At 40.4% G+C, this 14211-nt stretch overlaps 1 protein-coding gene across 1 annotated transcript in view; it reads left to right on the plus strand.

Annotated features, from left to right (window-relative positions):
- Window positions 1–14211, plus strand: part of LOC122813575 — a 411992-nt gene that overhangs the window by 350659 nt on the left and 47122 nt on the right. The window contains exon 7 of the mRNA XM_044085976.1: window positions 9731–9760. Within this exon, the coding sequence (XP_043941911.1) occupies window positions 9731–9760 (30 nt within the window). The remainder of the gene's footprint in view (window positions 1–9730; window positions 9761–14211) is intronic.

Below are 14211 nucleotides of genomic sequence, written 5' to 3' on the forward strand. Positions count from 1 at the left end.
GTGTGTGTGTGTGTGTGTGTGTGTGTGTGTGTGTGTGTGTGTGTGCACGTGTGTGTGTATTTTGTCTGTATGTGTATCTTTATCAGTGTGTGAATAGCTGAGTTTCTCTGTGTCAGACTGTGTGCTCACCTGTAAGATCATGTGCAGCAACACAGCATGGGGTGGTAGAGGTAACACTAATTGGATTATTCTAATGAGTAACCTACTAATTTCCAAGACATGCATTGATCGAGATGCCAATATAGTTTTCTTTGTGGTGTTTCTGTATCAGTGCTTCATGACAGAGCATGGCTGTAGAACAACAGCGAAGTCCTAAAACTGCTGCGGAATTAGGTTTTTTGAATAACCCCCTTATTGTCACCCACTACTCACTACCCACTGCTAATAAATGTTAGCAGTAACTGTAGCTGTAATGAGCATTGTGACAGGTAGGAATGGGACACATATCTTAGGTTCATAGGTTCATAGATTAGTACCAAGCTAACTGCCCTTGCGAGCCATTTTAAGCCTAGCCAATTATCCCTTGTGAGATTCAAACCCTGCACCTTGTGCAGCTTATTTTTACTTGCCTGAGGGCTTATATTATTTTGCTATAACTAACATGGAAATTGATTCTTTTAGAACATTTTACAACAAGCAGACCAATAACTGAAAAAAAAAAATTCATTATATAGTATTCAAAAATATATGTACTTATTTAATGGCTGTTTGTGTGTTGTTAAACAACATTATTGGACAATATTAGACCACATAAATGTTCTTTTAAAGAAAAAGCTTTATTAAATTATCAGATTGATTCTTACTAAGCTAACTGCCCTTGCAAGCCATTTTAAGCTTAGACAAGTATCCCTTATGAGACTCTAACCCTGCACTTTGTGGTTGTAAAGCAAACACCTTAACCATTAGGCCACCCTCCCAATCCAAGGATAACAATAATAGATAACCACATAGATAATCTCACATTTATATATGTAAAAAACAAACCACATTGACACAACTTTAGTTGCAAACAGTACGCATCACAGGCACCATTGATACAACTGTAGTTGCAAACATTATATATCACTTGTAATCTGTCCGGTTATTGTCAGTTAAGCGTTATATAGCTCATTAAAATCCGGCCTTCTTTTAAACCTTATCGCTTCTCTGCATATACTGTTCTCACAATTCCTGTTCTTGTAATGTAATTTGCTCCTTTTCTGAAGATCTCGATTCCAGTTGTTTTATCTCTGTTACTATTGTCACTACTTCTAGTAAAGTTGGTTTAGACTTTGATTTCCATTTTCTAGTAATTGTTTTTTGGCAGCCGCCATAATTAGACTCAGCAAGGCCTTACTATGTGTCGCTCATCTGGGCAGGAAAAGAGAGACACATATAATGACAAAACAGATGAATAGTCATGGGTTCAGTTCAAGCAGCTTTATTATATACAAACACATCAGAAATGACACTTCTATGGGCTAGGCTTGTAAAGGCTCCAGGGCCATTAGCCTAATACACACCTATGAACCTATGAACACTCTGGCTGTTCTCTCAAAATGGCACTGGTGCCTGCACATGCTCTCTGTTTATATGCACGTTCTTACATCTGGAAATGCTTCTTAAATTTAAATACACATGCTCTATTCTACACTATGTCTAGGCAATTCTGATTCTGTATCATAGCTCAAAACATCATCTCCACAGTCAAAGCAATATGCTCATCCAGCATCCCTGACAGAGCATTCTGCAAGGAGTCTTTAAAGTCTGTCAGCTCATTACACTCCCAAAAAATATGTTTCTTATTACCTCTTTCTTCCATGTTACACCTCCAACATTTAGTATCCATCTGAGAAAAAATTCTTTGCAGTCTACTCAGGGTATAAAAATACCCCTGTAAACAAAAATACCCCTGTAAACACTGCCAAGCTAAGATCCGAAATGTTCTAGACTTTCTTGCATATTTGGGAGATATACATATACCCCCCATTGTCTTTTTGTGAATTGATTATCCAGTCTCTCTTCCCAATCCTTTCTAAGCTCCCCTGATTGAATTTTATGGTTATTATGCTATATTTTATATGCTCTACTAATTACTCCTGTTTAATGGCAGCTTCTGTTCTAAATTCTATTAAAAACTCTGTCATTGCTGGTCTTTCATTTAGGACCCACTTGTTTCTTGCTGTTTGCCTATACTCTGCTATTAATCCTTGATAGGGATGGCAATCACTAACCTGCAGCCCAAATAAATTCTTGGTGTCTTCCCATTCTATCACCTCACATTCTTTACCAGTTTTCTCCAAAAAATTCTAGTTCTCTTGCCTATTGTCTGTATCCCTAATTGCAGTCAAACCTACTGGCAGAATCTCTTTTCTCCATTCCTGTGCTGGTTTAATTCTTAAATACTCCCTGCTACTTTATGAATATAATATTCTGTATGATTATTGTCCTTCTCCTTAAGTGTCTCTGTCCAAAATCACAATGTCTCCTTGTTTCTTGAGCTTCTTCCCTGCATCATCAACATCCATTTCCACTTTGAATTATAGTTTTCCACTTGTGCTATGTATAAGACCCTTAAATGTGCTGCTCTACAATACCCCATTCAAATTGGGTAATCCTAGTCTACCTTGTTCAACTGGAAAAATCAGCTTATGCCACTTACCCCTGCTGCCATCCTCCCCTCCCAGACAAAATCCTTCAGCTCTTTTTTAATTGCAATCCACAACTTCTCCTCTGGTTGATAAAAATGTGCCTGACCTGCGTATAAGACTAAAGGGACTAAAAGCATTTAAACTGCTTGTATCTTACTATCCATATTCATATAACAAAGCCTCCAGTTTCTCAGTCCCTGTACCATCTTGTGTCCAGGCTACTCCCATATATCATCAACTGCCACAAGAGAGTCATTTCTAATACATACTCCTAAATACTTCATTTCACCATGTCCCCATAAATATGGACACTGCTGGACCAATTCATGTGTAGGCACATAGGATCATAGGATCATAAGAAGTTACTAGGCTAATAGCCCTAGGGCTCTTACAAGCCTATCCAAGTTATACCCTTATTTCCATGATCAGCACCTATTGCCCTTGTTCAAGAGGGACACAGGTGGAACCACCAGGGTGAATTTAATTTAATCATGTCCCCATAAATATGGACACTGCTGGACCAATTCATGTGTAGGCACATAGGATCATAGGATCAGCACCTATTGCCCTTGTTCAAGAGGGACACAGGTGGAACCACCAGGGTGAATTTAATTTACAGTTACCCATTCAATGGTCCAGACTGCATTTGAAGAGGGCCAGTGAGGTGCTCTGTTTGACGTGAAATGAGCATCTGTTCCAAAGGTGTGGTAACATCTGGTAGACAAATCTGCCCCTCCAGCAGGTTCTATTAATGTAAACTGAAGAAAACCCTAACAACTGAAAAACAAGTAACACGAATGGACTGGGTTGCACTTCAAACAGTTTAATAAATCCAAGACAAATAACACAAAGTGCTTTTCATCTTGTATAACATAGAGAGGTTCTATTAATGTCACATACCAGGTTAAGGTCTTTAGAGTGAGTAACCCATGTACCATTTGATTTATGGATATGCAGCATTTCCAATAAAGCAGGGTCACAGATTGCCTTATATGCAAGGCAGAGATTGCCTCTGAGTAGTCTGTTTGAAACAGAATAAAGTGACAGTGATTTAATTGAGCCACATAGAACAGATGCTGATGACCTTGAATTTTCCTTGTGGGGAACCTTTGTAGTCTTTCCAATTGCTGCAGGTGCTTGGAAAGGTACATATCAAAAGGGGCATTGTACTTGATTATTGGCCTGATGAGGAAAGAATACAGGGAAGTTATAACTTCTTTTTTCTGAAAGCAATGCCCTTACTTATGAGATGAGGATTATAGAATGTCCTCCTTACCACTGTTGAGGCATGGTGATCAAAGGTAAGGTTGCTGTCAACCTGTGTGCCCAGGTCTCTCACCACTGAGTAGGTATGTAGGGTGTTGCTATTGATATGATAGTTAGCAGAACACTGCTTTTACTGAAAAGGATGAATATAAAATGTTTGCATTGAGTTTAAAGCCATGACTTTGGCAGCAATCATTTGTTTGTATAAGACGTTCTTGTAGGATGTTGACATCATTTGGAGACTCTATGACTGCTCCCAATTTGCAGTAATCAGTAAGCTTTGTCAACCATAGACTTTTAGTTTTTGCTTGTACTTCAGAGAAATACATTTCCAAACAGTATAATTCCCAGGACTGATCCATGTGGAACACCACCAGTTACAGGTCTGCTGCTGGAGGTGGATTCCCCTATTTTGACTATATATATATATATATATATATATATATATATATATATATATCAGTGAGCCAGTTAGAGACACATATAATTACATAAGGGTTGACACCTAGCTGGGTAAGTCTGTCAATGATGCCTGAGTGGGGGATAGTGTCAATAGCCTTGGCTAGCTCTAGGTAGGCGGTATGCACATAATTCCCCTTGTCCAGAGCCTTGATGACTGTCTTCAAGAAGTCCACCAAGTTTTACAGTCATGATCTCCCTTTGACAAATCCGAACTGAGTAGAGTAAAGTGTTTGGAGATCACCTATATCTTTGTTGATAAGGTCCATGATGATTCGCTCAGTGGCCTTGCAGATAAGGCTAACAGGCTAATAGGTCTATAGTTCCCAGGGTCAGTGGAACCACCAACTTTGTGAAGGGGAATAATCATGGCTGTTTTCCATTCAGCTGGTATGAAGCCGGTACTTAGACTATGATTGAAAAAAGTACCCAGTGGTGTTGCTAATTCATGTTGGAGGATACATGTGGCAATAACAGAGATGTGAAGGTTTCACAGAACCTGTTTGCCAACAAGTTAGCTGTGTCCACAGGTTCAGTATATGTGATAACAGTAACTACCAGTTTGGCACAAATCTGGGCCTTTTTTAGGTTATGGATGTAATTAAAGAATACCTTATGGTTTTCCTTAGTTGAGGAAGCTAATTTGAATTTGTAGTTTGCTTTGGAGGACTTCACAAGAAGTCTTATTTGCTTGTTAAGGCTGAAGAGGGAGTTTTTCCAGTTTAGAGCTCCCTCCCTCTTACACTTGGACTGAAATTTCTTCCGCTTATTGTAAAGCAGTTATCCACCAGGCAGGTTTGCACTTCCTTGAGGAGCCTGTTTTGGTCCTATCAGGTACTGCTGAGTCAATACAGTTATACAGGTGTTTGTATAAACCATTGCTGTAGAACTTGGCATAGTTGCCAGTTACACCTGAGGGGGGAGGTGCAGTGAGGCTATTTATCCAATCCCATAAGAGCTTAAGAGCTTATAATCTATTTTGGAAAAGTTTTTTTAGTTTATTTGCTGCTAGGGGAGAGTCAGGTGTGATAGTTATTTTGAATGAGACTGATTTGCGGTCACATGTCACCAGGGAAGACCTCACAGTGGGGGCGCTACAATGGTCCCCTTTATTGATCCATGATGTTGGCACCCCTTGTGAGGGTGTCAACCAGCTGGTCCAGGGCACTGAAGATGAAGTTGAGGAACCTTTGGGCAAGTGAGTTTGAGCACAAGTAATTTACCCATTCAATGGATGTGTAGTTAAAGTCACCCAAAACCATGGTGTTTGGATGTATCTTGACAGATTCAAGTAGATCCAAATAAGCAGAGTGGGAGTCTTGATTGATGGAGGTGGTCCTGTATCTGGCAATGACTTGAATAGGTGTCCTACCAACAGTTAATTGCACTTGAAGTATCTCCAGAGAATCATACTATTTTTACCAATCCAGCGGTGTATTTATCTTTAATGAATGTAGATACACCAGCTCCTTTAGTTTTCACTCCTTCAGTTTGTTGTCTGAACATGTGGAAGGAGATGTAACCCAGTATGGCTGAGGTGCTCTCCACAACCTTGAACCAGGTCTCTGTGACTGCAGAAATGTCTGCGTCTTCCAAGGTGAGGTCTGCTTGTGGGGAATGGAGTTTCATGTTAAAAACAAAATCCCGGTACATGTGAGGCAGAGCATCTCGCTGGCCTTGTTCAAGAGGAATCTTGACCAATGGATGGGAGATCGCAGATATACCCCAGGGATTACTTCAGTGTCACTGCTTGACAGAGGCACAGAAAAATGATAGGCATAGTTTTTATTCAAACTAAAGGGGTACATAACTATGGGCTAGGCTTATAAATGCCCTTGGGCAGATAGCCTAGTATGAACCTATGAACCTATGAACCTATAATACTCCTATCATTTAGCAACATAACCTTGCGGTTGTTTTTAAATGGAGTTTTTAGGTCAGGAATTTTGTCCTTGAGACACTGCCTAAAAAGGCACTATGGGGACGGTAAGAGCTTTAGCCAGTAGCTGAAATCCCTGGGGTGACAGATGATGAGCATCTCTGGCAAAGCATTAAAGTCTGTCAATCATGTCTTCCAAGCTGACAAGTACTGAATCCCCTTAGAATGACACCAGAAGCCTTTAACCAGAAATTCCCAGCTCAGAAGGGCAGAGTCCAGCCTCTCCTCCCACAAGAGTGCAGACCACGAACCCTTTTAATGTAAAATAACTGGCCTGAAGCCAAGTGCTTAAAGCAGAATTAATACACTTCATCATCTTGTTATTAAAAGTCCCAATGACCATCACTTGAGCTATAAAAGCTCCTGCGTTAAAACATATAAACAGAAATAGAATTTCTGTAATTCACTAAAATGTAGTCTTAAACCATGATTTAGGGGAAAAGGTGTCATTATTACAGTATATGTGTTGTATTCTTTGGCATAAAATACTTCCTTCTTCAAAACATATTATCGCCTAATCCCAGAATTAGAAGAAAGAACTATTTGACATATAAGTATGTATATTTCTATTACATATATTAATACATTCTATTATGTGTGACAATAGGTACTTCCAAAGGCAATAAGAGCCTACACTTTAGTTCCAGACCTCAGAACACCTATATGGTCTAATGGAAGGAGTTGCTTTCCCTGATGAAATCGTAAGGTTGATTGGGAGTATATGTGAGGGATTGGAGGCAGGGATTGAAATGGTTAAGGTCCTCTCTGATGGTTTCTGTTTGAGTGGACGGGCTGGGCATAGGTGTCCACTTTCCCCTGTGTTGTGTGCATCATAGTTAAAAAATCAATAAAACAGAAATCTACCAACTTGCTTTGGCATGTGTTTATTGAGAATAAATTAAGCAAAAGAGACTGAGTGTTTTCATCTTTACTGTATCAAAGAATTTTATTTTCAATAAATGTGCAGTAAAGCACGTTAGTGGGTTTCCATTTAATTTGTTTTCAGTATTGTTTTTTGTATTCTGTTTATTAGTTGCATTATATTTAGAGCTATTGGCGGGGAGGCTAAGGGACTCAGAAATTCAAGGATGTAATTGGTATGGTGGTCAAGAAGGGCTGGCTCTCGTTGCAGATGATATTATTTAACACATGGTGAAACCAGAAAGGGGCATTACAGTGTTGTGGAACATTTTAATACAGTTTCAAATCTTCTTGGGATGCAAAACTGGTGAAACTAAGAAAGTGGCAGTGGTGGTCGATTATGTGTCTATGGCAGTAGATTGCACCCTTCTAAGCTAAGAATTGCTGGTGAAGGCTTACTGCGCCTGTTACTCTAAGTGTCTTTATTCTGGTTTAAGCACTTGGGTTCCAAACTAGTTACTTTACATTAGGAAAATTTGTGGTCTAAACTCTTGTGGCAGGAGAGGATAGCCTACACTCTTCTAAGATGGAAATTGCTGGTTGAAGGCCTGTTGTGTCTGTTATTCTGAAGTGTCTTAGTTATAACTTAAGCACTTGGACTTCAAAACCAGGTGTTTTAGATTAGGAAGGTTTGTGGTCTAGACTCTTGTGGCAGGACAGTGCGGCCTACACCCTTCTAAGCAGGGAATTGCAGGTGAATTGATGCTTTATTTAAACTTTTTTTTTTCTGACTGTGATTTAACATACTTTGAATTTCTAGTACTTCTGAATTTTATAGCATAGGTCAGATTCAGACTTGCTGAATCCAGACTGGTCTCACTTGAGCACTAAAACCAGCACTTTGCTGAGATACTGAAAGATGTGAGGCATCCATTGCTTTCCCACTAACTATAACTGCCTGTTTTTGCTCTTATATTGCAATTTTAATTTATATTTGCATTCTACTGTCTGTTTAAATTGTCTGAACTGTGTTTTGCCTCATTTAACTGTATACTGTACTAGTTCAGCTGAAGAATAGCCTAGTTCCAGAATTGCTGTTTCTGGGACTGTTCTGTAACTTCTGAACATCAAATTCAAGCCATCTTTGTTGGTGAAGGGACTTCTGCATACTTGTGGGAGGAGAGTGCTATCTCTGTCCCATCAAATAGAAGGGAATTGGACTAAAGCTCAGAGACAGTATTCTTATTGAATAGTTTGAGTTAAAAGGGTTATTTCTTGTTTTATTTAAGCCCTGTGTTTGCACTTGTTTGTGTGTAGTGAACCATCGTGCACTGGCATGTAGCAGTGGTTACCATTGATGGTTATAGACCCAAGTTGATAGCAATCTCTCATTTGACAACCACGTGGCCAAAGTGGTTAGAAAAACATTTTATATAGCCCACCTAATCATGAAGGGATTCACATCTAGATCAGGGGAGGTCATCGTGCCTCTTTACTCATCCCTCATCAGGCCCATAATTGAGTACAATGCCCCTTTCGGGATGTACCTTACCAGACTCCTGCAGCAACTGGAGAGACCCCAAAAGTACCTCACCAAAAGGATCATAGGGCTCAAACAGATGCCATATGCTGCCCGGTTAAAGAAACTCCAGCTCTACTCAGTGGCATACCGCCTGCTCAGAGGCGATCTGTGCCTGACGTATAAAGCCATGTCCAACCCGGAATTAATGGACATGCTGCACCTCAGAAAATCCAAATCCCATCGAGCTATGCGCTCGAGAGACTTGAACCTCAGCACTGAAATAAATAGGACATGCTGGAGGGACAGATTCATAACCCAGAGGCTCCCTTCACTCTGGAATAAAATCCCAGTCCAGGTTAGGCAGAGTCCCTCATTTACTCTCTTCAAGAGGAATCTTGATGAGTGGATGGGAGATCGTAGGTTTACCCCGGGTATCACTTCTGTGTCACTGTTAGACAGAGGCACAGTATACTAATGTCGAAAAAGGGCCTAGCAAAATTAATTTAAAATGGGTGGTGAAAGCCAAACACACTCTGGCTAGGCTTATAAATGCCCTAGGGCAGATAGCTTAGTATGAACCTATGAACCTATGAATCTATGAACATCAAGATGTCAGACTGTGGTCTGAACTTCTGCTTTCAGATGTAGTTTTTCTGGTGGTGATTGACCTACCGTCTTTATAGAAGCTTAATCCAAGTCCTGCTGTAGTTAATGTTTGTCATTTATTTCAAACATTTTTTTCTGATTTACTGTGATTTTTATATGAATCACTGCATGGCCTATGTGTTTTCTTATGATTTAAAGGTCATTGTTTAGTTGCAGGATCTCAGCTCCTAAAATAAATAAGTAAACAGATAATTCCAAGCAGAAATGTATTGGCACTCACTGCTGTAATATCTTTTAGCTGATATTGTAATTGTAAGGAACCCTGTCACAGGCAGGAGTAGGACTCATATTTGTATTTTTCTTGGACAATTTTAAATTATGAAGTGTTGCTCTGTCATATTATTTTATGTTCCTAGTGGTAACCTGTAGCTTACGTATTTATTTCAGAGAATTTTACAACATGCAAGACAACAACAGGTAAAACGGACATTTTTTCTTCATTAGCTACTATCCAAAAAGAAATTCATATCTATTTAATTGCTGTTTTATAACTTAAGCAAATGACAACATACAGCAAGTAAATACTAGTATACAACATAAATGGGCATAAATAGGTAATACCAGACTAAACAGAGAGGTTCTAATGCCTGATACTAAAGGCGCAGGACCATATTGCCTTCGGAAGTGTCTAGTATCAGCCTCACTGGAAGGTTCATAGATGAATACTAAGCTAGCTGTCCTTATAGGCATTTACGTCTACCTGATTTCCCCTCAAATGTGAGAATCAAACTATGTATCTTACATCTGTGAGCTAAGCATAATAACCATTATGCCAAAACCACTGTTAGACAGAGGCACAGTATACTAAAAAGGGCATAGCAAAATTAATTTTAAATGGGTGGCAAAAGCCAAACACACTCTGGCTAGGCTTATAAAGTCCCTAGGGCAGATAGCCTAGTATGAACCTATAAACCTATGAACACCCAGATAAGGAAAATTCAAAAACATATTTCCCATTTCACTATCAGATTTGGCATGAAAAGCATCTATATACCTGGTGGGGGCAATTCAGAGAAGCACTACGTTTGACAGTAGAAGGCCAATAAATTCTGCTGCCTGTAATGCAAATGGTGATATAATGGCATGACAATAAGCAAGGACTTAAAATGAGGGCAGTGATGGATGGAAATGAGAGAAAACAATATGGTAAAATGATTCAAAATCGTATATAGTTCCCATTGAGCGATGCTATCAAGACAGTTGTTGACCACAGTAAAATCCTGAGGTTATGGTAGAGAGTCAGCAAGATCAGGTACAGGGCGGCTACTGCTTTAGATGGTATATGAATGCAAAAGGCTGTGAATGCAGGAGGCTGACATTGCTATTGGTTATCATGGACCAAAATAGGAATATAATCTAATCAGGAAAATGATGTGTGCAGTGATATATTCAGGTTGTACTATAGGATGCATCGACTAGTAATGTTGTGCATGTGACATAAGCAACCAGATGACAGAGCACTGAGGTAGTTGTCATCATATGCACAGGTGAAAAAGGCCAGAGTGCCAAGTGTCGACAATGGGCAGTGTGTGTGTGTGTGTGTGTGTGTGTGTGTGTGTGTGTGTGTGTGTGTGTGTGTGTGTGTGTGTGTGCACGTGTGCTTGCATGTTTGCATGTGTGTGTGTGCGTATGTGCGTGTGTGCCCTTGTGTGGGCATGTGTGTGTCTGTGTGTGTGTGCACGTGTGTGCACGTGTGTGTGTGTGTGTGTGGGTGTGTGTGGGTGTGTGTGTGTGTGTGTGTGTGTGTGTGTGTGTGTGTGTGTGTGTGTGTGTGTGTGTGTGTGTGTGTGTGTGTGTAACATGCTCTCATAACTAAGAGGAACCGAGGAAACTGAACCAAAAGGGGGTGGTATCTCCACTGTCTTGTGAGAAGGTGGTGGTGCAGATATGACTGTGTGGTTGTGAATAAGTACAGCACTAGAAAGCAGCACAGCACTATACTAGAGAATGATAGACAAGCATGTGGTACTTGCAGGGGATGTATGCACTAACCGTGCTTGTCTGCATTTATACGGATGTCCTGTCCTGCTAAGGTCCTAGGCACTGTTTATAGTATGCACAGAAGTGGAAGTACACCATGAGTGGGAACTGGGGGATATGTTGTGAGTGGTCTTTCCATCAATACCCAATGCATCCATGCATCCTCAGTGCTTTGCAGTGCCCTTCATACTGTGTGCCAGTGTGGAGCTAGTGGCACTATGACTATAAAGTCATGACTTCCCCTAGTGGGCTTCTCCACAGGAGGTGGAGGTGGACTGGCCACTTGAAGAGCAGTGGCCATGATAGGTGGCCACACAGGGATATCTGATATATAATAGAATCTCTATACTGACTGTTGATAATGGCATTAATGGTGTACATCTGCCACAGGCCCTCCTCCGGCTCATCAAGCAGATTGTGTACCACCACAAACAGGTCATTGCCTTGCGGTCTGATATAGTTTCTTTCTCACTACAACTGCTCAAGCCAAGAGGGCAGTTATATTGATAAAGATCAAGGCATCAAAGAAGCTGTACCAGCTTCTGGAAAGTGGTTTAGTCAGTAGATGACACAAAGAATTTCCTTCAGGCTGCAATCCAAAGACAGAAAAATAAAGAAGATAGTTATTAAACACTGGTATTAAACACCATCAGTAATCAAATAGCTCATGAGTCCAGAGGACATCGAAGTCAGATAGAAAAAGTATTTCCAGCAGCTTCTAAATGAAAAAAAAAACACAGAAACTGTACTTCCCCATGCCATTCAATATACAACTACTTGTGACTCTCCCATGTCACAGTTTTGTGTACAGTTTGATCAACTTGCATGTGTGTTGGTATATGAGATATATGTGTATGTATATGAGATATATGTGTATGTATATGAGATATATGTGTATGTATATGACCTTCTCCACCCATATGCACAGTCTCCATATTCAGGGAACACTCATATCTGTAGTTTGCAGGGAGATGCCTGTCTCTATCTGCCTAGACAGTATACTCACTGCCTCATGGTATCTATCATGCCAGGATATTGTCACAGGTCAGGCTGGCATAAAATGGGGAGACACATGGCAGCATGTCATCCAGATAGCTCCCCACTATATGCCCATGCCAGTTTCATCACCACAAGAGTACTGATGCCATTTATGTTATTATGTTATACCCCCCCCCGACCTGTCCCTGATATATAGTAAACTACATTACAGTGGTTTCCAGGCACCAGCTAATAGCTGTCTTTGTTGACAACATTTGCCTTAACTATCTTTGATACACCACAGTGGTATCATAGGCATGTAGTACAGCATAACTGGTAACACTTTCAACTTCTACACAATATTTCTCTGATCTTGTCCTGTACAGCATAATGACAGGACCATGTCCCAAAACTTCTCATTGTCTGTTATGTTCGAAATGACCATCCTTCTGTTGTAGCGCACAACCTGCTGATCTTTATCCATGAGCATGCTACCACTGCTCACCCATACATACATCATCCAGTGGTTGCCTTTGTGTTTATGTATGTAGTCAGGAATACTGGCCCAGGCATAGTAGCACACCTAACATCTGCATTGTACACCAGTACTTAAAAGATTGATGATCAGAAACGGTCATAGTAGTAATGAGTTCCCTCTCTTTTTGTCTCTTTCTTTCTGTCTCTCTCTCTCTCTCTCTCACTGTCTCTCTTCTCCTGTTGTCGTTGTTATCCTTTTTATATTAATTAATGTTTTTTTTATCCATTTATTTTACCATTTTGGTAGCATCTGTCACAGCTGCACCTGTAGAATGGCATCAAACCCAGCACTCCTTTAGATCCATCTATTTCCTTCTGGTACCATACCATCTGCATCAAGGCCTGAATCTCCATTAGATTACACAGGTCTGTGCAGGATCAATCTGGAGGCACCCCAATGCCTCTGTCAGTCAATCACTGTGGTGGAGTTCTTTTGGTGCCTCAAGTCATCAGCATCATCAGCCCCCTTTTTCCCATTTTTCTACATGGGGTTGGGATATCATGTTAATTGTCGCCAACTCTCTCGATTCAGTGCCACACTCCTGACTTCTTCAACACTGATGACTGACTGTCACAGATCTTCTCTCACACAATCCATCTACCTCTTTGCTGGATGTCCTCACTTCCTCTTACCTTCTTCCTGTCTGTCCCAAATCTTCCTCACTAGATAGTCTTCTGCTTTTCTGCACATGTCCAAACCACCATAATCTATTCTCTTTGATCTTTTCTGCAATTGGAGCTACTTTGGCTTCTGCTCTATGTCCTCATTTCTTTGTCCCACAGTGTGCATCCTAGCAACCTTCTTAGGCACTTCATTTCCATCACCTCTAGCATCTTCGTCAAGTGCCTCATGATACACTGCTATGAAATCAAATATATAACCCAGTGGGTGTTTAAAGAATTGTGGGAGAGTTAGAGGACCAATTGCTTGAAGGTTGACCTTCTCGAGAAGATCCTAGTACAATTTACAGAGTCACTAAACACATGGCTATTTACAGGTGAAGAATCACCAGTTATAAAAGAAAGGGTGAGTAGACTTAACAAGACATGAAGCTACATATGGAGATGTACAAAAAGTGGCTGTATATGTGAGTACCAGATCTGGGACACTGCCCCCCACCAGTAGGATGGCTAACTATTTGTGAAAGAGAGTTAGCAGTTATAATGTCAAGGGAATGCTGCGGATGCTGACCATTGACAGTATAGGTCAGCCAGTTTATTGAAGGAGAGTTGAAATCCCTCAGTAGAAAGGTCTTGGCTTTAATGGGAATCTGTCATGAGGGGATGATATCCTTGACAAATACTAATGCTCTCTCACAATTGCCTATGGGTCTGAAGATATGATAGGCATTATACTCAGAATAAAAGGGGTG

The sequence above is a fragment of the Protopterus annectens genome, chromosome 1.part1 (genome assembly GCF_019279795.1).
Source record: "Protopterus annectens isolate FY-2018-M chromosome 1.part1, PAN1.0, whole genome shotgun sequence".
NCBI classification, from domain to species: Eukaryota; Metazoa; Chordata; order Ceratodontiformes; family Protopteridae; genus Protopterus; species Protopterus annectens.